Consider the following 23,842-nt stretch of genomic DNA (forward strand, 5'->3'; position numbering starts at 1 on the left):
TAAAAAAAAAAAAAAAAAGTAACTTAATCTCTGAAACTTAGGTCCCCCATCTAGGGTTTAGATTTTTTAGTTTTTAAATTTTAATTTTTAAAAGGCTTTCTAGCAGTAAAACTTTTCAGACTCTTAACACTGTGCTTTTTTTCTTCTTTAAGACTACCAACCAACTTTGTGATTTCTTCAGGTTAAGGGAATGAGGAAAAAGACAAAACATCTCAAACTTTTCCTGGTGACATAAATTCTACTTAGAATAATGAAAGTATTGGTTATTTAAAATTTAAATCAATACTTATTTAATAGACTCACTCATCAAAAACTTTAAAGGGAACTCTTTTCACACAAACATGCGTCTAATTTTAGCAATACCTGGTTGGCTAAGACTAAAAACTTCTTGTCTTCGTGAAGGAGAATACTGGGAGAGCAACATCAGGTCCTGCAGGGCCAAATACTAGAGAAAAACATATATATTATTAGTTTTTTAACTTCTATTTAAAATCTTATTTATGAATTGGGTACAACATTATACATCCTAAGGGAAGAATTTTTCATGATGGAAATATTTTAGAACCATAACCTTCCTTTCTAGATTTCCAGAACTTTCTTACCTCTATACCCTTCCCATCCACTTTAGGTTCCAGCTATAAGAAGCTACAAATTCTCTGTGTTCTTTCAACCTCTGTGGATGAAAAGAAGTATCATTCCCTCCTGGTACTCTGCTTGGCCTTCCCCTATAAACATACACTCACACAGCTCTTAACTGTGACAATTAACTGTGCTGTAATTGCCCATTTACTTGTCTTGTCTGGTTCCACCCACCAAACTGTGAAGCTCAAGATAGCAGGAACAGCATCTTGCTTACTACCACATCCAAAGACGATGACTGGCAAAATGTAGACATGCAATATCTGTCATTAAGTTTTTACTGAGAATTTGTTTTCTTGGCAAGCCTCTTTAGTCATCTTGAAAGACGGCATCCCTTCTGTGAAACTCTTTTATTGGTCTCGAGCAGATAAAGTGGTTCTCACCGCACCAGCTATGGTCACTTTTCCTTATTCTATGTGTCTTCTTTTTTTAGGTTGTGTGATGTCATATTCATCATTATACTGTAAGCAAGTGGCAATGACTGATACTTGTTAGGTGTCGTTTAGTTGCCTCCAACTCATAGCGAACATAGCGTTCACACAAGATTGAAACACTACCTGGTCACGTGCCATTCTCATAATCCTTGCTAAACTTGAGCCCATCATTGCAGCCACTTTGTCAATTCATCTTATTGAGGATCTTCCCCCTTTTTGCTGACCCTCCACTTTACCAAGCATGATCTCCTTCTCCAGGGAATGGTCCCTTCTGATATGACTGAAGTAGGTGAGATGAAGTCTGGCCATCCTTACTTCCAAGGAATATTTCAGCTGCACTTCTTCCAGGACAGATCTGTTCATTCTTCTGGCAGTCTACAGTATTTTCAGAGTTCTTTGCCAACACCACAATTCAGAGGCATCAATTCTTCTTCAGTTTTCCTTATTCATTGTCCAGCTTTCCCATGCACATGAGGAGAATGAAAATCCATGTTGGGTTAGGTACACCTTAGTCTTCAAAGTGACATCTTTGCTTCTTATCACTGAAGAAGTCCCTTGCAGAGATCTGCCCAGTGTAATACACCATATGATTTCTTGACTGCTGCTTCTATGGGTGTTGACAGTGGATCCAAGAAAAAGGACAACTTCAATCATTTCTTCATTTATCATGATGTTGCTTATTGGTCCAGTTGTGAGAATTTTCATTTCATGTTAAGGTGTAATCAATACTGAAGACTACAGTCTTTTATCAAGTGCTCCAAGTCTTCTTCTCTTTTAGCAAGCAAGGTGTTTCACATGCATATCACAGGTTCTTAATGAGTCTTCCTACCATCCTGATGTCACATTATTCACACAGTCAAGCTTCTCAGGTTATTTGCTCAGTATGCAAACTGAATAAATATAGTAAAAGGATACAACCCTGACACACACACTTCCTGATTTTAAACTATGCAGTATCTCCTTCTTCTTTTCGAATGATAGCCCCTTGGTCTATATACAGGTTCCTCATAAGAACAATTAAGTATTCTGGAATTCCTACTCTTTGTAATGTTACTTATAATTTGTTATGATCCGCACAGTCAAATGACTTTGCATAGTCAATAAAACACAAGTAAACCTCTATCTGGTATTCTACGTTTTCAGCCAAGATCCCTTTAATGTCAGCAATGATATTCCTTGTTCATATCCTCCTCTGAATCCAGTTTGAGTTTTTGGAAGTTCCCTGTCAATATACTGCTGCAACTATTTTTTAATTATCTTCAGCAAAATTTTACTTGCATGTCATATTAATGATACTGTTCGATAGTTTCCATATTGTTAAATCACCTTTCTTTGAAAAAAACACAAATATCAATCTCTTCCAGTCCATTAGCCAAGTAGCTGTCTTCTAATTTCTTGGCATAAACGAGTAAGCACCTGCAGCACTGCATCCTTTTTTTGAAATATCTCAATGGATATTCCACCAATTCCTAGAGCCTTGTGTTTCATTCACCAGTACAGCTTGGACTTCTTCCTTCAATATCATTGGTTCTTGATCATATGTTACCTACTGAAAGGGTTGAATATGACCAAAATTCTTTTTGGTGACTCTGTATTCCTTCCTTCTTCTCTTGATACTTCTTCCATTGTTCAGCATTTTGCCCACAGAATATTCTATATTGCAATGTGAGGCTTGAATTTTTCTTCATTTCTTTCAGCTTGATAAATGCCTAGAGTGTTCTTTCCTTTTGGTTTTCTAATTCCAGGTCTTTGCACGTTTCATTTTAATACTTTACTTCATTTTCTTGAAGGGTGCCCTTTAAAATCCTCTGCTCAGCTCTTTTATTTCATCATTTATTCCATTTGCTTTAGCTACTCTTTGTTCAAGAGCAAGTTTCAGAGTCTTTTCTGACATCAATTTTGGACTTTTCATCCTTTCCTGTCTTTTTAATGACCTTTTACTTCTTCATGTATGATGAAGTAAAATTTGTGAAAAGCTAATGCATATTAGTGGGATATCATCCCACAAATCGTCTGTTCCTCAGTCACTGTTGCTCAATGTATCAACTCTATCCTTCAGATGGTCTCTAAATTCAGGTGGGATATAATCAAGATCATATTTTGGCTCTTGTGAACTTATTTTCATTTTCATCAGCTTCAACTTGAACTTGCATATGAACAATTGATGTTCTGTTCCACAGTCAGCTCCTGGCCTTGTTTTGACTGATGATACTGAGCTTCTCCATCACCTCTTTCCACATTTAATATGCAATTTGATTTGAGTCCTGTGTATTCTATCTGGGAAGATCCATATGTATAGTCACTGTTTAAGTTGTTGAAAAAAGGTATTGATAGCTAAAAGGTATTGAAAAAATGACTGACACATCATTAATCCATTTGTTTAATAATCAAATAAGTAACTAATGTTTTACAGTTTATCTAATAAATTAGTCATAACTGATATTTAAAGGTAAATTAATCAATGACTCATTTTATTATCAGTTTATAACTTCTCTAGGGTATGATCAAAACTGACTTCTAACCATTTTCTTTCAATTCTTTTTTATAAAATACCACGACCTTTCAACAAAACCATACATATTTTAAGTCTACTTTAAAATTTTAATATGCAATTTGAATGAAAACCATTTATTCTAACTTAGCTTGATTTGTAAACTTACTGGAACTTCTTTGAAGTTTTTTCATCAATATACTTTCTGGAATCATTATCAGTAATTCATATTTAAAGGGAGTCCAATGCCAAGCACTACCTCTGGTCACAAAAAACAAATACTACATGAGTATAAAAATATATGCTGACCCATTGATAAAAAAAAATTCAAGTGTTTTCTTTTGTAACCAGGCAAAATTTGTGAAAAGCTAATACATATATGATCAGATCTCATCATCTTTTCTTTGCTTGCAAATATTTTTATATTTATTCTGAATACAGACCCTGTCAGCGAGCTTGTACATGTAACACTGACATATACTTGCATTTTATTAACTTGGAATGAAAATTGAAAAAGTAACAGCATCCAATGTACTGAGTAGGTGATTTTTATAATACTAATATTTGAATTAGTATCATAAATATATTAGAATATAGTGAGCCCTCAAAAATGTATCAAAGTTTGCTAAATATTAAGCCCATTCTGTAAGATGAATTAGAGATGGCTGTGTAAAGACATACAATGCACAGTTTGGCTACCTTTATGATGAGGGGAGGATTGCTGTTTAACACTTTTGGGAGGCACTCATCTGACTCTTCTGCAAATGGTGGCTGAACAGGAAACAGATGAGCCTATCAAATATAAGCAAATATAATGGCTATGAAAATGATTAATTTCAGGACCTTATTACATTCAGTAAGTGAGCCCTAATTGGAATGTATTAAGAAAGGAGATAATATAATCAAATTAACATCTTTACTGCTCCTTGCAAAAACAGGTTATACTAAAGTTATAAATACCCAAACACACCACTTTCTAAAATGTTACTGTTCCAGTTCTTCTATTAGGCCTCTGGCTTCCAATAATAGAAACAAATTTCAGAAACAAACATTCTCTGAAGCCACAAAAAGATACAACCCTACAGAGATGGTAAAATGAAACTGAAACACTCATTTACTAAGAGGAACACTTTGATAAAAAACAAAGTAACTTCTCTAGAGTATGATCAGAATTTAAGAGATTTTTGTCTGAATTACCCAGATGATCACCTCAGTTTTCAAAATTATTTCCTTAAGATATATTTCAAAACTTTCCTTCAAAGAACAAATACTATATTGCCCTAGATTTAAATATTTTAATAATATCTGTATCAATAGCATATAAAATTAATTTAAAATTCAGAAATGGAAGCCTCCAGAGAACTAGACTATAGATAAAGCATAGTAAGTAAGCACCATTACTAGTCTAATCAATTTAAAATTAAGTTAACACTGTTTCTGAGAAGGAACTACAAAGTAAATGATGATTACAAATAACTTGTCCCTGACAAGTGAGACCAAAACCTAATTTATCAAAATGGCTTCGGCATACCATCCCAATTAGTACTCTACTAAAAAATCAATCTGTGCACTGCAAAACATAGAAGAATGAACAAAAAAGCTCAGTACTAACCTCTGTAGCATAGATTTTGAAGAGTATCCATGAAATGTACCAAGTCGTTAGGAGAAAGACACCACATAGCCAGACATGGTAGAGCAATGAGAGATTCAAGAGACCACTCACTGTGTCAAGAGGATGTAACTGCCTACAGAAGGAGAAATTACTATTTAATACTATGGGAAATATGTGATCTAAATAATTTACAAACTTGAAGCAAACACGCTAAGAGACAAAGAAATCCTATTTCTAAATAATAATGGTGATACTCCTCTTCTTTTGTACCCTGCAGAGTTTTTTTCCTGAACCTTTCTTATGAGGTATATAAGGGAGCTTTAGAGGAGTGGACCTTCTCCACTCTGGAGAGCGGAAAATGACACCGCAATTTCCTACGCTCCAAATCTTCATCATCATTTATTATGGAGGAAGAATGAGCCAAGCCTCAAGTCTAACTACCAGAGATTAGGTGAAATTTAATTATTGTTGTTCTGTAATTTTATATTTAAAAACCATTTAGCATGACTACCACCTCTGGACCAGATTTCAGCTCTACCTGTATATATACTATAAACAGTTTCAGATATTAAAAGCACATACTACTACCTAAAAATAACAATTCTTTATATTTAAAACATTTTAATAAACTTCATTAGAGTTTTAAAGAAAGCTGATGCTACCTCACCAAAACTTTGAATACATCAATTAGAAAAGTCATCATAATTCTAAAATTACAAGTAACAATTGTGAAAACCAGGATTTGAACCTCTGACTCTGCCATTTATGAGTGATATAATCAGATGAGAAGCCTTGGTAGCATAGTGGTTAAGCACTCAGCTGCAAAACAAAAAGTTGGTGGTTCAAACCTACCAGCCCCTCTGCGGGAAGATGGGGCAATCTGTATCAGTAAAGATTACAGCCTTGGAAAACTTACAGGGTAGTTCTCTCATCCTACAGGGGCACTAACAGTGGGAAACGACTCAACAGTAGTAGTTCTTCGTTGTTTTTCAAGTGGGTAATTAGGTAAATCACACGATCCCACCAACTCTCAGTTTTCTCATCCATGTAACCAACATATATATCCGTTGCCATTGAGTCCATTTTGACTTATGGAGAACCCGTGTTATACAATGCTTGCCACAATGAGAGTGCATGGGATCAAACTACCTTCTGGTTAGCAGTTTAGTGCAAACTGTCTGCCCCATCCAGAGACTGTGTTCTGCCTCTTGGAGCTATTATGAAATTTAACACAGCTTACACCAAGAGTGCACAGCATAGTGCTTGACATTCACTGTGAGGACGACGGGGGTGTCAGTAAACGCTGGATTAGTTTTTAAGTAAATATTTACTGAGGGCCTGGCATACAGATGGACAGAGTATCAGGCACTATGCCATACAAACATTTTTTAAATTAAAGAAGAAAAAAGTATGATGTTAAATTTCTGTCAAATATTATTTTTGCCTTTCCATTTGCCCCAGTTTAAAATCTGGGCTAACACAATAAATGACCCATGCATTTGGTTTTCTACCTAATAGCTAAATGGAAGACAAAACTCTGTTTTACCTAGGCACTTTTTTAAAAAAGTTAGGAATTGAAGTCTACACTGTAGAAATCATCCTCTCTCTTAACAAGTTAAACATAAATATCCATGTATTCCAATATTCCTACTCTCAAAAACTGGCCACTAGTGAACGCCATAAATGATTGTGATGTGATACTGTTGTTGTTAGGTATCATTGAGTCATCTCTTACTCAGAGACCCTATGCACAGAACGAAACACCACCCAGTCCCACGCCAGCTCCACGTTCCTTGCTATACTTGAGCCCGTTGCCGCAGCCACCGTGTCAATCCATCTCGTTGAGGGCCTTCCCCTCTTTCATCAATCCTTCACCTTACCAAGATGACTTCCTTGTCCAGGGAATGGTCCATTCTGATAACAAATGACCAAAGCAGGTGAGATGAAGTCTGACCATTCTCACTTCCAACAAGCATTCCAGCTGCATTTCCTCCATGACAGATCTGTTAGTTCTTTTAGCAGTCCATGGTATTTTCAGCATTCTTCGCCAGCACCACAATTCAAAAGCATCAAGTCTTCTTTGGTCTTCCTTATTCATTGTCCAGCTCTCACATGTATATGAGGCAACTGAAAATATCACGGCTTGTGTCAGGCGCACCTTAGTCCTCAAGGAGACATCTTTGCACCTCAGCACTTGAAAGAGGTCCTTTGCAGCCGACTTGCCCAGTGCTATACATCGTCTGATGTCCTGATTGCTGCTTCCATTGGCATCAATTGCAGAACCAAGCAATGTGAAGTCTTTGATAACTTCAGTCTTTTCTACATTTATCATGAAGCTGCTTATAAGTCCAGTTGTGAGGATTTTTGTTTTCTTTATATTGAGATGTAATCCATACTGTAGACTGTATTCTTCAATCTTCATCAATAAGTGCTTTAAGTCATCCTCACTTTCAGCAAGCAAAGTTGTGTCATCAGCGTATCGCAGGTTGTTAATGATTCTTCCTCCAATCTTCATGCCATGCTCTTCTTCATACAGTCCAGCCTCTCGAATTATTTGCTTAGCATATAGATGGAATAAGTATGGAATAAGTATGGTGAACAGATACAACCCTGACACACTCCCTTCTTGATTTTAAGCCACGCAGTGTTCCCTTGTTCTGTTTGAACGACAGCCTCCTGGTCTATGTGTAGGTTCCTCATGAGTACAATAAAGTTTTCTGGAAATTCTCATTCTTCTCAATGTTATGTGATGTGATGTGATGAGTTACTTTTATATGGCCTTTCTAGTCATGATCTTGGAACTCTCAAAGAAAGACTGGAGACTGAGCAGAACTATGCAAATAAGGTGCCTATAGCCCCCTAAGGTGATTGGATTGTTGTTGTTGTTGTTATGTGCCGTCGAGTCGGACCTGACACATAGCAACCCCTCCTTGGGTTTCCGAGGCAGTATCACTACGGAAGTAGATTGTTTAACCTTCCTTCTGAGGAGTGGCTGGTGGGTTTGAACCGCCAGCCTTCTGGTTAGCAGTCAAGTGCCTTAGGCACTATGCTACCAGAGCTCCCAGGTGATTGGATAGCTTGCTGCAAATATAAGTAAGGTACATGGCAGCCTTGTAGGGGTGGGACCATGCAAAGGTGTATAGAACCATAACAAGCGAATTGGTCAGTTTTGCTATCCCACTAGGCTTAAAATGAGACATCCCAGAAGTGGACTTGGGGAGGAGGTGACTATCACCAAAAAAAAGGCAGGGTCCCTATATTAGGAACCTGCTAGACCTAGGAGATAGCTCTAACACTGAAGTTGGTTTAAAAAAAAAAAAAAAAAAAAACAGCAGAGAAACTGTGGCAGTAGAGGTAGCAGAACCAGAAGGTTGATAGCACAGTTGGCTTTCTAGCCCATGGAGCAAGAAAGCATAGTACCTTTGGGTAGGAGGCTTGCTGGCACAGTGAGGTGCCTCCAGATACTTATCGGTGGAATTAAAATGCTTTGTAACACTCCCCTGAGCACAGCAGAAGCTGGGCAGCCCAAGAGGCCTGAAGGGCAGAGGACATGGCTGAGAAAAGGCTATCCTAACTGAAGAACTATATCCTGAGTCTTTCCTGATCCTGAGATACAATCTGTTACTTCCCTAATAAACCCCATAATCTGAGTATTGTCTGTGAGTTGTATGTGGCCATTACAACAAACTATTGAACCCAGCAAAGAAGTAGAGTACAACGTAGGAGGGATAACTGGTATCAGAATTGGTAAAAAGGTTGGAGAGAGGTGGCATATCTGACCACCATCTCACAGGAATAAGCCTTAGGCTGTTACTGGTAATGGTGATTTTCCCCTCTTAGGAAATTCAAGAAAGTCAGACACCCCCACCATGCCATTTTTACAATGATACAGAAAGTCTCCCAGTGGAGAGGCACTGAGTTTACAATAATGGTGGCAGAATAATTAGGAAAAAGATAGGGATAAGAGTTGCCTAACAAAAAGCATATAATCAGTATCACTGAATTGTGCACAGAGAAACTTGAATTGGCAATTATATGTGTGTGTGCATGTGTGCGTGTGTGTGTGAAAGAGAGAGAGAGAGAAAGATTTTTTTTTTAATTCCCTTCACCCAAGTGAATGTGTGTCTTCCTTCTAGTTAGTGGTTTAACCTCTCTCCCCCACCCAACCCTGGTAACCATCAAAGAATTATTTCTTTTTCTGTGAAACCATTTTCTTTACTTTTTATAATGGTCTCATATATTTGTCCTTTTGTGTTGACTGATTTCACTCAGCACATTGCCCTCTAAGTTCATCCATGTTATGAGATGTTTTGCAGATTCCCTGTTGTTCTTTAATGTTGCATAGTATTCCACTGAATGTATATACCAGTTTGTTGATCCATTCCTCCACTGATGGACATTTAGGCTGCTTGCATCTTTTTGCTATTGCAAACAGTGCTGCAATGAATATGGATGTACATATATCTCTTCATGTCAAGGCTCTTATTCCTCTAAGATATATACTAGTACTGGGATTGCTGGATCATATGGTATTTCTATTTCTAGTTTTTTAAGGAAGCGTCATACCATTTTCCACAGAGGATGGACCATTTACAGTGCCACCAGCAGTGTATGAGGGTCCCAGTCTCTCCATACCCTTGCCAGCATTTATTATTTTCTGTTTTGTTGAACTGTGCTATTAGTGCTGGGGTGAGATGATTTGTATCTCTCTAATGACTAATGAAGAAGCTCTAGTAGCATAGTAGCATAGTGACTAAGGCATTTGACTGCTAACCAGAAGGCTGGCAGTTCAAACCTAACAGCCAGTAGGAAGGAAGGTTGGGCAATCTACTTCCATAGTAATACTGCCTCGGAAATCCAAGGAGGGGTCGCTATGAGTCGGGTCCAACTTGACGGCACATAACAACGACGACGACTAATGATGGTGAGCATTTCTTTATGTGTTTGTGAGCTGCCTGAATATCTTCTTTGGTGAGCTGTCTATTCATATCCTCTGCAAGCTTTTTAATTAGAATATTTGTCCTTTTGTTGTTAAAGTGTTGAAGTTTTCTACAAATTTTAGAGATTAGACCCTAGTCCGATATGTCATTGCCAAAATTATTTTCCCAGTCAGTGTTTTTACTCTTTTGATGAAATCTTTTGATGTACCTAAGCGTCTAATTTTTAGGAAGTCCCAGTTGCCTTCTAGTGTTTGTGCATTTTTAGTCACATTCGTGACTAAAAGTGTATTTATGCCCTGAATTAAGGTCCTTGAGTTTATCCTTATTTTTTCTTTTATATTTATGGTCTTAGGTCTTACATTCAGGTCTCTGATTCAACTTGAGTTCGTTTTTATATACAATGTTAAATATAGGTCCTGATTCATTTTTCTGCAAATGGATATCCAGTTTTACCTGCACTGTTCATTAAAGAGACCATCAGTTCCCCATTTACCCTCTGCCAAAGATCAGCTGTCCATAGATACATGGATTTACTTCTAGGTTCTCAAATCTGTTCCACTGGTCTATGTGTCTCATTGTACCATTATCAGGTTGTTTTAACTACCGTGGCTAAACAGTAGGTTTTCAGATTGGGGAGTGTGAGGCCTCCTACTTTGTTTTTCTTTAGCAGTACTTTACTTATCCAGGGTCTCTTTCTTTTTCATATAAAGTTAATAGTTTTTCCATCTCTTTAAAGAAGAATAATGAAATCTGGATTGGGATTGCATTGACTCTATAGATTGTTTAGGGTAGTATTGATGTTTTCATGATATTAGTTCTTCCTACCTATGAGCGTGATACACTCCTCCACTTATGTAGGTCTCTTACAGTTTCTTGTAATAGTGTTTTATGTTTTCTTTTTATAGGTCTTTTGTGTCTCTGATTAAATTTATTCTTAAGTACTTAAATCTTTTAGGTAGTTATTGTAAATGGTATTTGTTTCCTAATTTCCTTTTTAGAGTTCTCTTCATTAGCATAATGGAATCTGATTGATTTTTGTATGTTGATGCTGTATCCTGCCACATTGCTGAAACTTTCAATTAATTCCAATAAGTTTCTTACTGAGTCTTTGGGACTATCTATGTATAAGATCATATCATCTGCAAACAAAGATACTTTTACTTCTTCTTTGACAATTTGGATGCCTTTTATTTACCCTTCTGGTAATTGGTAAATGTTTTGTTGTGTGTATTTGTACCATTAAAAAAAAAAAGCATTATACTGAAATAACCAATAATTAAAAGAACAAACACTAAGAAGAAAAATCTACATAATATATATTAAAGCATTAACTATGTGCAAGGTGTATGGGAGATAAGGAGAACAATGTTCCAGTGCTGCCACTCAATTGCATTTGTGACCTTCAACTGGCCACTTGACCTTGCTCAATTTTTATTTCATCATATGCAAAATTAGAACAATATCACACCATTCTGGTTGTCTACTAAAACATAGCAAAGAATAAATGACTACTGAGAAGAAAAACAATACAGAAACATAGCCCATGCAACTCAGAGGTTGAGGTCAATTTTGTATAATATAAAAGCTGCATCTAACAAAAAACAGATTATCATTGCTTACTTCTGGGAAAAGGAATGGAATGGCTGGAAGCAGGCAGAAGGAGAATTTTTATTGTATATTCTTTTGTATACCTTTGGAATTTTAAACTGTATGAGTATTTATTTAAAAGGTTAAATCTAAACAAAACACCCAGAAAGCAGCAAACACCAAAAAGGATGGAAACAGAATTACAATTAGATTTTTTTTCTTTATCACTTACTTATCTCTCTGAAGGTCCATGGCGGTGCTAATCCAAGCTTTGGGAATATGGCCTGAAGGAAAAAATAACATACTATGACCATAAGAAGTTAACAAATCTTAATCATGCTATAGCATATGAGGTCAATTAGATGGTCTAATATAGACACCAAAACCTAGTCAAAATTCTAGAATTTCAGCTATGTGACTATCCAGTTATCCTTTTCACCCATAGGTTTGGAATCTGTGGTAGGCAGAATAAAGGTCCCCTAATGTTGTTCATATCCTAACCTCTGAAACCTGTGAATATGTTACTTTACATGTCAAAGGGATTTTGCAGATTGATTAAGGAAAGATTACTCTAAATTATTCAGGTGGATAAATAAGAAGGCAGGAGAGTCAGAGTTGAAGAATGAGATGTGACAACAGAAAGCAGAGGTAACCCAGAGAGAAAAAGAAATGAAGATGCTATATTGCTGACCTTGAAGATGGCGAAATGAGCTATGAGGCTCTAAAAGCTGGAAAAGGCAAGAAATTAGCTTCTCCCCCTTCAGCCCCCAGAAGTAACACAGCCCTGCTAACACTTTGAAAGATTTCTAAATACAGACAAGTCCTCACTTTTCACGGTTCCAATTTATATGAATTACATCAGTCCCCCAACAACATGGTTCAAATTTCAGCCGTATCATATATTAACTGTGAGTAACTGCATATAATACTTTCTTAGTTTTCAGTCCACAAATCACTACATGACTATCAAATACACACCATCATCTGTGATCAACCATGTCACCATTTTCAAAGTCTTTTAGAGACTGGTCACTGCACATCTGTTATCCAGTCCAGGCACAGACAGCACAGCATGTAGTTGTGTTGCCTCCATGTCTCCAGTGAGAAACTCACAAGACATTTTACAGAAATGAATAGTTAAAAAAACAAAACTGGCCAAGAAAGACTGAAGTCCAAAAAAAAACCAAAAAAAAAGGAAAAGTGGTAATAATAAAATTAAATTAAAATAAAAAATAAATAGAGTTCTAGAAGTAATAGCTGCCCATGAAAATGCTGACTATACCATTGTGTCAGCCCAAATATACAACTAAAAGGAACTGTCAGGCTGACTGCAGTAGGTTAATACAATACAATAAAGTGTTACCATTAGAATGACAATTACAAGAACTACATAGAAAATTATATAAATTATACATAGACAATAAATAGAATGACCTATACAGAGTGAAAACAATTTTGTAAAGTTATACCCACGGAAGAAAAAAGGCTTTAAAAAAAGTTATATTCTTATAGTCCACAAAGAAAAGATATTATACTTCGGCAAACAGCAACTAGGGTCTTAAAAGCCTATGAGCAGCCATCTAAGGTACAGCTATTGGTCTCTCCATGTTTGGAGCAAAGAAGAATAAATAAAATCAAAGATGCATGGACAGAACTAGTCCAAAGGACTAACAGACCATGTGAACTTCAGCTTCCATGACCCTTAGAACAGAAGACACAGATGGTGCCCGGCCACCACTACCAACCACTCCGAAAGGTATCATATTAGAAAGCACTGGACAGAGTGGGAAAAAAACATTGAACAAACTCAAAATCATAAAAAAAAAAAAAAAAAAACAGGCTTACTGGTCAGATAGAGACTGGTGGAATCCCCAAGACTATGACTCTTACTACCCATTGGACTAGGAATTGAACTAACTGTGTTGTTGTTTGCCGTCGAGTCGGCCCCGACTCATAGCGACCCCTCCTTGGGTTTTCGAGGCAGTATCACTACGGAAGTAGACTGCCCAACCTTCCTTCCAAGGAGTGGCTGGTGGGCTTGAACCACTAGCCTTCTGGTTAGCAGTCAAATACCTTACACACTACACCACCAGAACTCCTAAACTAACCTTAGTGGCTCAATTTTCAGCCAAACAATAAATAGGTCCACAAGGTAAACAATAACAATCCTTAGAACAATCAACCATATGAGATCAAAAGGGTAGCATTTACCCAAGGACAAAGTTCAGAAGCAGGAAGGATGAGAAAAGGAGAAGGAATGGAAATGAAAAACACAGGGAGGAAGTAGGATGAATGATATTACATTGAAGGGATAGCAATCAATGATAGGAAACAAAATGTGTATGAACTGTTGAATGGAAAACTGATTCTCTGTCAACTTCCACTCAAATCACAATAAAAAGATTAAAAAAAGGTTAGCACAAAACAGTTTATTTTAGAATGTTGGATTTTGTTTAAATATTATGTTGCTACTAAGATTAAGTTTTCCATTGAACTTGCACTGTTCATTACACTAATTAACTGTACTTTTGTGCCTAAAATTCACATTAACAAATTCTACAAGGTTCCTTCAGCAACAGTATGTTTCTACTATAATAGTACCAAGTTGCAAACTTATGAAAAAGAGTATGCCCTTTCTAAACAGAATAATGAACAAATGACATATAATATTTTCCCTTAAGCAAATCCTCTTTGAACAATTTAAATAATGAATGTTAGGCTAATCACATACAGGCAGTCTTCAGTTTCCAAATGTTCAACTTACAGACAATTCCTACTTGCCCTGTAATGCAGAGCTTCAAACTAGTTCTGTCACAGCCGACAAAGTGAAAAAGAAACAGACCTGAATTTTTACAATTTGAGTGATTCGTCACAGTAACCAAAACCAGAAAAATTAAAGGTCGAAGCCCTGGAATGGGAGACTCAGAAGACTGGGGACTCAGAGATATGTAGTGAACCTTCCAGGAGACTGATGTGTGAGACTAGACTACTGGCAAGACTGTAGAGAACCACACATATTCCAACAGGATGCTCTTAGCCACCACCTTTGAGCAGGCGCCGCCATCTTTGAGCTTCTTCAACCATGTCTAAACCAGAAAGAATTGGTTCAAAGCCTTGCTCAGAAAAAATTGAACAAACTCCTACTCACAACAAATTCTTTGTCACAGTCACTTTCACTTAACTGCACGTGCAGCTTTTAAATCACTGCACTAAAACCAAAACCAAAGCCACTGCCATCGAGTTGATTCTGACTCAAAGCAACCCTACAGGACAGAGTGCAACTGCCCCATAGTGTTTTCAAGGCTGTAAATCTTTACAGAAGCAGACTGCCTGCCTCATCTTTCTCCTGCAGAGTGGCTTGTGGGTTCGAACTGCTGACCTTCTGGTTATCAGCCAAATGCTTTAACCATTACACCACCAGAGCTCCTTCTTGCACTAAAAGTAAGGCTAAATAAGAATCACATGTAACTGTTCTGACTGACCTACAAATTCTTAAAGACACAGGAACAGATCTTATTCATAACCTGGGGACTGCCTATATCTATAATTGTAGGAAACACACAAATACAATCAAGAATGAGTTTGTAACTGACATTTTCTAACACATGAGTTAATATATATACTATATCAAAAAGCAAAAATTCTTACCCAGAAAGTAATATAAGATGCAGAAATTTCTAACCAGGAATAGTGATTCCACACAACTATGTTTAACTAGTAAGAGCAGAGATCTCCTAAAGCGCAAGAATTTGTATTGCTGTGGAAAAAAAGAGAAATAATCAAATGATAAACATCCAAACAGAGGTTCTACTTCATTCTAAAGCAAGCACTTAACTCTAACAGTCAACATATAAAACATTAATCTTTGCATTAAAAGTTTATCCAGAGTCAAAATAATCAACTATTTCTGATGTTAAAATATTTAAATTATACAGTATCTTTCTGGTATAAAGATAATAATGATTATAATACCAAGAAGAACTAAGGTTAGTTCAATATATACATGTGAGAGCTGGACAAAGATAAAGGAAGACCAAAGAAGAGTCGATGCTTTTGAGTTGTGGTGTTGGTGAAGAATACTGAAAGTACCATGGACTGCCAAAACAACTAATAAATCTGTCCTGGAGGAAGTGAAGCCAGAATGCTCTTTGGAAGCGAGAATGGCCAAACTTCGTCTCACCTACTTTGGTCATGTTGTAAGAAGGGACCATTCTCTGGAGAAGGATATCATGCTTGGAAAAGTGGAGGGACAACTAAAAAGGGGAAGGCCCTCAACGAGATGGATTGACACAGTGGCTGCACAACGGGCTCAGGTATAGCAAGGATCATGGGGCTGGCATAAAACCAGGCAGTGTTTTGTTCTGATGTACATGAGGTTGCTATGAGTCGGAGATGACTCGACGGCACCTAACAACAACTGTAATATAAGATCAGAAATGTGAAAATTAACATCAATCCATACTTGATATTCAGGACTATGGAGAAAGTACAAAAGAACATGGTAAAAACAGCGACAGCTAACACTCACTGGGTGCTTACCATGTACCAGGTACTGTTCTAAGCACTTTACAGACATTAATCCATTTAAATATCGTAACAATGAAGGAGCGTCTAACATTCTCTCTATTTTACAGATGAAGAAACTGAGGCACAAAGAGGTTAACTATCTTAACCAATGTCACCATGTAGCCAAAGGAGAATATGAGAAATGAATCAAGGTGTCCTTGGAACCTGAAATCTTAAAGATAATGCATACTGCCTCTAAAATAAATTTTAAATACAGGAGACAGTAGAGAAGACACTATCCTAAGAATGCAGCGATATGAATTCTATCACTCCCACTTTCTGTGCAACCCCAAGCAACTTATCTCCTCTCTATTTTCTTATCTGCAAGATGAGGTTAAACCAGCTAAATACTTCCTTACTGGGCACCTTCCAACTATAATAATCTAAGAGAAAGGAATTAAATAAGATATAAATATATAATACATACATTTTACATATACATATACATACATACGCATGTGTGTATGTATGTATGCATGTGTGTGTGTGTATATATATACACACACACACACATGCATACATACATACACACATACATACACATATACCATACATATATAGCTCTGGTGGCTAGTGCCTAAGGCATTTGACTGCTAACCAGAAGGCTGGCGGTTCAAACCTACCAGCCACTCCTTGGAAGGAAGGTTGGGTTGGGTGATCTATTTCCACAGTGATATCACCTCGGAAACGCAAGGATGGGTTGCTATGAGTCGAGACTGACTTGACGGCAGTGAGTTTGGTTGCATAAAAAATACTGTTCATTCCTGACAAAAGTCATTCATGGAACAAGAGTTGTTCTTAATTACCCCATTACCCTACCCCAAAAATGCCAATGGAAAAAATATTAAAAAGAATGGAAAGAATTTAAGGAAACCTAATGAGTCAGGTCCGACTCAACGGCACATAACAACAACAATGAATAAAAGATGAACTACCCAAATTTAGGTCTTCTTTAGTGCCTACACTAGGACTGATCCTTAAGGAATTTCAGAAACTAAAAAAACAGCAAAGGATTATGCTATTTAGGCATAAGTTATATCTTTATATCATGTCAGCAATGTCTACAAAAACCAAACGAGTTGCTGCTGTTGATTCCAACTCATGGTGACCTCATGTGTGTCAAAGTTCCACAGGGTTTTCATGGCTCTGATCTTTCAAAAGCAAATCACCAGACCTTTCTTCCAAGGCACCTCTGAATGAGTTTTAACCAAACTATAGGTTAGGAGCTCTGCACTTAACCATATGCACGACCCAAGGACTCTGCAGGTGTCTACAATTTCTTATTATAAGGGCAGCCAACATGAATACTTTATCATTAGCTGAACAGCTTCAATTACAATAATTTATTCAAAATTTTCAAAGTGCAAGGTATGGAAATGCACTATTCTGTGCAACCACGGGTGCCACACCACTACACTACCACCCCAATAGAAAGAGCAGTTCCTGTACTATTTCTACTGCAGCTCTTGCCTCAAACATTACTTACCAGGGTACAGGGAGAAGGCTGAGGAAACAGGGGAACACTTCAATACCTCTGCAGAGAACAGCGAACAAACCTTCCTTTTGCTCCCAAGCTGAAGTGTTTTTCAACTCCCTAATTGGATTTCTTCTGTGATTTGGCTATGAGCTACCCTTTACTGAGTATTTACTATACACCAGGCACCGTGCTATATGCTCTATAAATCTTATCTCATCTAATACCCTCAACAGTCTTGTTTGCCTCTAGCTAGCCAAGTCCTGTCTTGGTGTGCATCTATTTTTTTTCTCCTCTTCTCCAGGTTAATATTCTGCTTTTTCTCTATTAGTCTGTCATTAAAAATTTGATAAGGGCAACGAAATAGGTTTTAGTAGTGTTGTTGTTGTTGTTGTTATGTGCCGTCGAGTCAGACCTGACTCATAGCGACCCCTCCTTGGGTTTCTGAGGCAGTATCACTACAGAAGTAGATTTCCCCATCTTCCTTCTGAGGAGTGGCTGGTGGGTTTGAACCTCCAGCCTTCTGGTTAGCAGTCAAGTAGCCTAGGTACTATGCTACCAAAGCTCCTTTATAATTATATGGCTATTTATATATTACATATTATACATATTATATAATTATGTTATATAATAATTATAATGTAAATATACTATAACATATATAATATATAATATAAAAATATATTAATAACATGGCATGAGCTTCACTAAGCTGGTAACAACAGTTATCTCTGGAGCAAAGATAGATTGGTCATGAAGTAAGTCAATGGGGCCTTTCATTTCATTTCAATATTTTATAAGAAGGTTGCCACTATACTCTTGGGAAACTGTATGCTAGGCAACACCAAAAATAGTAATAATGATAATGATTGTTATTATATATGTAAAATATATATAAAATAATTTTTAAGGACTAGCATTCTATCACCATCACATCACTAGGGAAGTTCAGAGAAGGAACAGGCCCGAAATCTCAGAGCTAGTTTGCAATTTCCTAGTAACTTGTAATGCACAAAGCAGGGTACTGTACACCATGTTCCTAAGGCTAATAAGAGAAAGCTAAGTTACAGTGTGCCCACTTGGTCCCCTGAGGAGGCAAACCTACCCAGCTAGACAAAAGACAGCTACAAACTTGATGGATAGGAAACTATGGGCTCAGCAAACAAGATCCATCATTTCAACTACTCTTGCCAAAATCCTCACCTCCCTTACTGTACTGTCCCTCCACTGCACCCACCCAACAAAATCTCTGCTCCAACTCTCCCCAGACTGGAGAAGAGCACCCAACTACACCGACTGGGTAACCCATAAACACAAAATATGCCCCAAATATGTATTTTGACCAAATACTGAATGGTCAAATGTTAAAAATCAACATTCTGCCAAAGCTGAAACTAAAGGAAAGTTAAGTATTACCATTATAAAACAAACTTCTGGGATACAAAAAATAAATCTAAAATTTTATTTTTAAAAAAAATTATGAAAAATTTAAGTCATTACAAATTTGACATTGTATGATAAAAACACAACTAATGAACTATTTCTGTTCACTCTACTATACATCTGCAATTGCAAACAGATGGCCCTAAGGCCTAGAGACAGCACTTACCAGATTAGATGATTTTTAAAAATCTAATTAAAAGACAGTTTAAACTGTCCCACTCAAACCAGCTGAAACTTTCATTTATTTATATAAACTTTGCCTTGTTCTAAAAAGTGTTTGAGACAGTAATTCACATACTCTACACATTTCCTTATAAATCCCCAAGCTCACGAGCTTAAGTTCACAAAGAAGTTGACAGCTACATAGAAGTACTTTGCATGAATCATCATCCTCCCTTGGCCCTGCCAGGTTACAGTAACCAGCACTACCTAGCAAGGAGGGAAAGAGTCAAGCAGAGTGGTACTCTGAACAGCAGCGCTAGCTCCCAAACATAGACTAAAATCTTAAAACAAACCTCACCTCACTAGATGGTATTTTCAGGTTGAGGATATCACTCCTAACTTTTGCTGATCAAATCCTGAATGAATCAGATGTGGCCAGTTATATATGCATATGCTAGAGCTCTGGTAGCATAGTGGCTAAGGCACTTGACTGCTAACCAGAAGGCTGGCGGTTGAAACCCACCAGCCACTCCTTGGATGGAAGATGGGGCAATCTACTTCTGTAGTGATACCGCCTCGGAAACCCAAAGAGGGGTCGCTATGAGTCGGGTCCGACTCAAAGGCACATAACAACAACAACAAAGCAATTTTAGTTCTGCCAAATTCTAGACATAAGATAATGCGCAAATGATATCTTACCTGAATAATGGGAAATGGAAGATAATTCATGTTGTTGATAAAATACAGAAGGCTATAGCTATAGCCCATGAATGCTCCAGCCAGTAGGAAAAACAGGTGATATTCATTTAAGCAGGTTTGTGCAACAGGACTATCTAAGCTGAAGGAAAAAAAGTTGTTTTAATTCAACAGTATCAGGAATGCATATCATTGTTTAAGACTCAATATTTACTGAAGGCAAAGTTTTGATTTAATCACTTAAATGGTCCAAATTTTAAAATAGCTTGTTTTATTTAGGTAAGTGAGGGCAAGGGACTCATAAAATGCTTTTCCCTGATGCATGAGAACTGACCTTTAGTTAACTCTCCAGCTCTATCCCCCTGGAAATCTGATAAGAGTAAGAATATCAGCTATGATACTGAGCAACATTTCTTTCTTTTAAAAAAAAAAAAAAATCCTGGTCAGTAAATTCCTTCTGGAAAACTTTATCAGTCCTTGGTTATTCCTGCAGTACACTAAGCCATCACCATTATTTCCAAGTGGACTGACACAAATTATTAATACATTTTTTTATACCTAAAAATGCTCAGCTACTAAGTGAAAGGTTGGTGGTTGAAAAGGCTGACTTGGAGATCCATTTCCGAAAGATCACAACCATTAAAATACCTATAAAGTGCAGTTCTAGTCTGACACATGCGGAGTCATGAGTTGGAATCGAATGACAGCACTGGTTTGCTTTGGTATATATACCTGATGGAGATGCCATGACTCTGGGTTTCCCTGTGCTGGCTCATTACTGGGCTTTCCCCTGTGGGGATCCGGGATGCTGTGCCTACGAAATTGCTATAAAAGATACTGGACCCTGTGGGATATGAAGCTTTTAAACTATGGCCTCCCATACAAGTCTGACAGGGATCTCTTCTTGTACATGAGCTGTTAATGAGAGCAGGGGTGGGGTGGGAAACAACTCCAAGAGAGGTGTGAAACTTATAATCTATATGAACTGCTACAAGGACTTCCAATTTAAAAAAAAAAAAAAAACTCCTGATGCTTCCCAGGTGGCAAGTTATGGTTGTCTTGTAAATTCAGAGTATTTAGTTAAACCCAAAAGGAGCCCCTGGTTAGTGGGCACTGCCATAAGCCATTATCCTATCATCTGTGTGAAACTTTTAATTGAAACTTAAGACCTTACCTATTTGGTGAACATTAAGCTCTTAAATTCTTTTGAAATTTTATTGAAAATCTCTATAATCTATCAAATATCTGAGTTGTATGAAGCCAACACTTCATAATTCAGTGTGCTACTGTTACGTGCTGTCAAGTCAGCTCTGACTCACAGTGACCCTATGTACAACAGAACAAAATACTGCCTGGTCCTTCCAGTAATGTACCAGACAGTGTTTCACTGCTATTCATAAGGCTTTCTTTCATTGGCTAGTATCTTCAGAAGTGGATGGCCCCAACCTTCTTCCAAGTCTGTCTTAGTCTGGAAGCTTTGCTGAAACCTGTCCACCATGGGTGAACCTGCTGGTATTTGCAATACTGGTGGCATAACCTCCAGCCTCACAGCAACATGCAAGCTACCACAGTATGAGAAACTGACAGACAAGTGATGTAATAATTCATAATTCAGTAGTAGTCAATTCTTCATGAATGAAGAAAGATTATGGACCTGCCCCAACCATCTGTCTCCATGAGAGGTGAGATTCCTGCTTGATTGCTTTCTGACCCTGAATTATAAGATGATAAAAAGAGATTAGTTTGCTTGAGATTCTAACCGTAAAATGATCAGTAAGTATATTAATTATAAGCACTAATCTCTTTAACAGTTCTAGTTTACTGCTGCCTCTTGCTAACATTTTCACTGTCACCTCTGCTAAAGAGACAGAGATATGCACAAGGCATTCAAGATTCCACCAAATGAAGAGCTGGGATCTCCTTATCCAGAGGTCCTTTATCACTGAATGTTCAACAACAAGGAGTTTTCACTAAAGACAATTTACCACATAACGAAAAATACTGCCTCATGTAGCAATAGCTGGAGGCTAAATGGAAATTAAATATTCAGTACTATTCCCATAGCACTATTCCAAAGTCAGTGGAAAACAGGGACCCTACATTACACCATTAATCTTTTCTGATTTTTAAAGTCAGAAATCAGCTTATAATTTGTATCAATGTCATGTGTTTAACAATGGATTAAGTTTCAAAATTATCCAAATACACTATAGAAGGCAGTAATAATTATTCTAAAATGTTTTCTTCATTCTTTCTATACTACTCTTCCTTCACACTAAATTCCACCTCCTCCAAGAAGCCATCTGTGTATTCCCTCTACTTTTTCCCTCCTATAACATCCATATGTGTCTATGTTTTAATCTCCTTTTTGGTCCTCTCAAGGAGCTTCCAGTCTATGTATGAATCACGCTCAAAAATCAATAGCAGTTAGCATAGTGCCTTGCACATAATAAACTTTAAAAAAAAAAAAAAGAATCACTGCATCCAATAAAGGAACTCTGGTGACATAGTATGCAATAAACATGAATCATCAAAACTGCTTGATGTTTCCAGACTCTGTTAGAGCCTGGAAAGCAAAGAATGTCCATAAACTATTAACCAATATAAGTCACCTTTGCCTTAGTACCAAAACAAGGTTCCGTAAAAAAGAATGTTTGCTATTACCTCTCAGCACCTGTGCAAGGAACCACAAGAAAACTGTATTGACCCTTGGTTATCACTGCAGCACACCAAGCCATCACCATTCCCATAGAAGCATGGATAAATGAATGCATGACCTGCTGAGGATGAATGATCTTCCCTATCAATGCCAGTCTGGAGCAGGGAATGCAAGGCACAACTGTAAACAAAGCACATAATTATGGCTTTATAAATCAGCAGCATATTAAGTTAGAGAACCTAAAACTACTTCTCATCTCTGCATAAATATGCTAAGGGGCAGGAAAAAACCAAAGTCAATGAAAAATAAAGAAAAGAAATACTCCAAGTTAAAATAATTTGAGAAAAGATCGAATACAAAGAGATATACTCAAAAAAGAAAAATCAAAGAATCTGGAGCAGAGAGATGAAATCTAAGGATAGCATGGTTAACATTTTCATTTCTTTTTAATTACAATGTCTTAAAAGCTCAAATAGTACCTATTCTGCCATTCTCTAAGTGACATAAAAGAGTAAATAACAATAATAGAAGATAAAGTTCTTGCCTTACAGCAAGCTATCACACTTAAAATAGTCAGTATATACTGCATCTGTGAAAAATAAACCACAAACTGCATAAATGCTGATAACACTGAATTCTAAAGTAAATGCTTGTGTGGCAAAGAATGCTGAATATACCATGGACTGCCAGAACAAGCAAATCTGTCTTTAATGAAGTACAAAGACAATGCTCCTTAGAAGCAAAGATGGTGAGACTTCACCTATTATAATTTTGTTAAGTTGTCAGGAGGGACTATTCCCTGAAGAAGGGTATCTTAGTAGATGGTAAATGAAAAAGAGGAAGACCTTCAACTAGGTGGATTGGCATAGTGACTGCAACAACAGGCCCAACCACAGCAAATGACCATGAGGATGTTACAATGGGCAGTGTTTTGTTCTGTTGTACATAAGGTTACTGTGAGTCGGAACTGACATGATGGCACCTAACAGTAACGTGGGGATTTTTAATACCCTGATAATGCAAAAAAAAAAGTCTTCTGGAAATGAGTTGGAGGAGGAAGAGTGTGGATGGGATACTGACCTTCGAAAACAGCTAACACAGCATTCCCTGACATTCTTTATTTTATTTTATTTTATTTT

General features: G+C 37.1%; 1 protein-coding gene across 1 annotated transcript in view; it reads right to left on the reverse strand.

The window, feature by feature from the left end:
• NDC1 (NDC1 transmembrane nucleoporin) overlaps positions 1-23,842 on the reverse strand; it is a 97,208-nt gene that overhangs the window by 61,467 nt on the left and 11,899 nt on the right. Inside the window, 7 exon segments of the mRNA XM_007945924.2 lie at positions 364-445; positions 4,264-4,356; positions 5,177-5,309; positions 11,936-11,987; positions 15,352-15,460; positions 20,048-20,186; positions 22,709-22,883. Coding sequence (XP_007944115.2) covers positions 364-445; positions 4,264-4,356; positions 5,177-5,309; positions 11,936-11,987; positions 15,352-15,460; positions 20,048-20,186; positions 22,709-22,883 — 783 coding nt within the window.

This window comes from Orycteropus afer, unplaced genomic scaffold, assembly GCF_000298275.1.
Source record: "Orycteropus afer afer isolate SDZICR_OR568_19922 unplaced genomic scaffold, OryAfe1.0 scaffold00145, whole genome shotgun sequence".
Classification (NCBI taxonomy): domain Eukaryota; kingdom Metazoa; phylum Chordata; class Mammalia; order Tubulidentata; family Orycteropodidae; genus Orycteropus; species Orycteropus afer.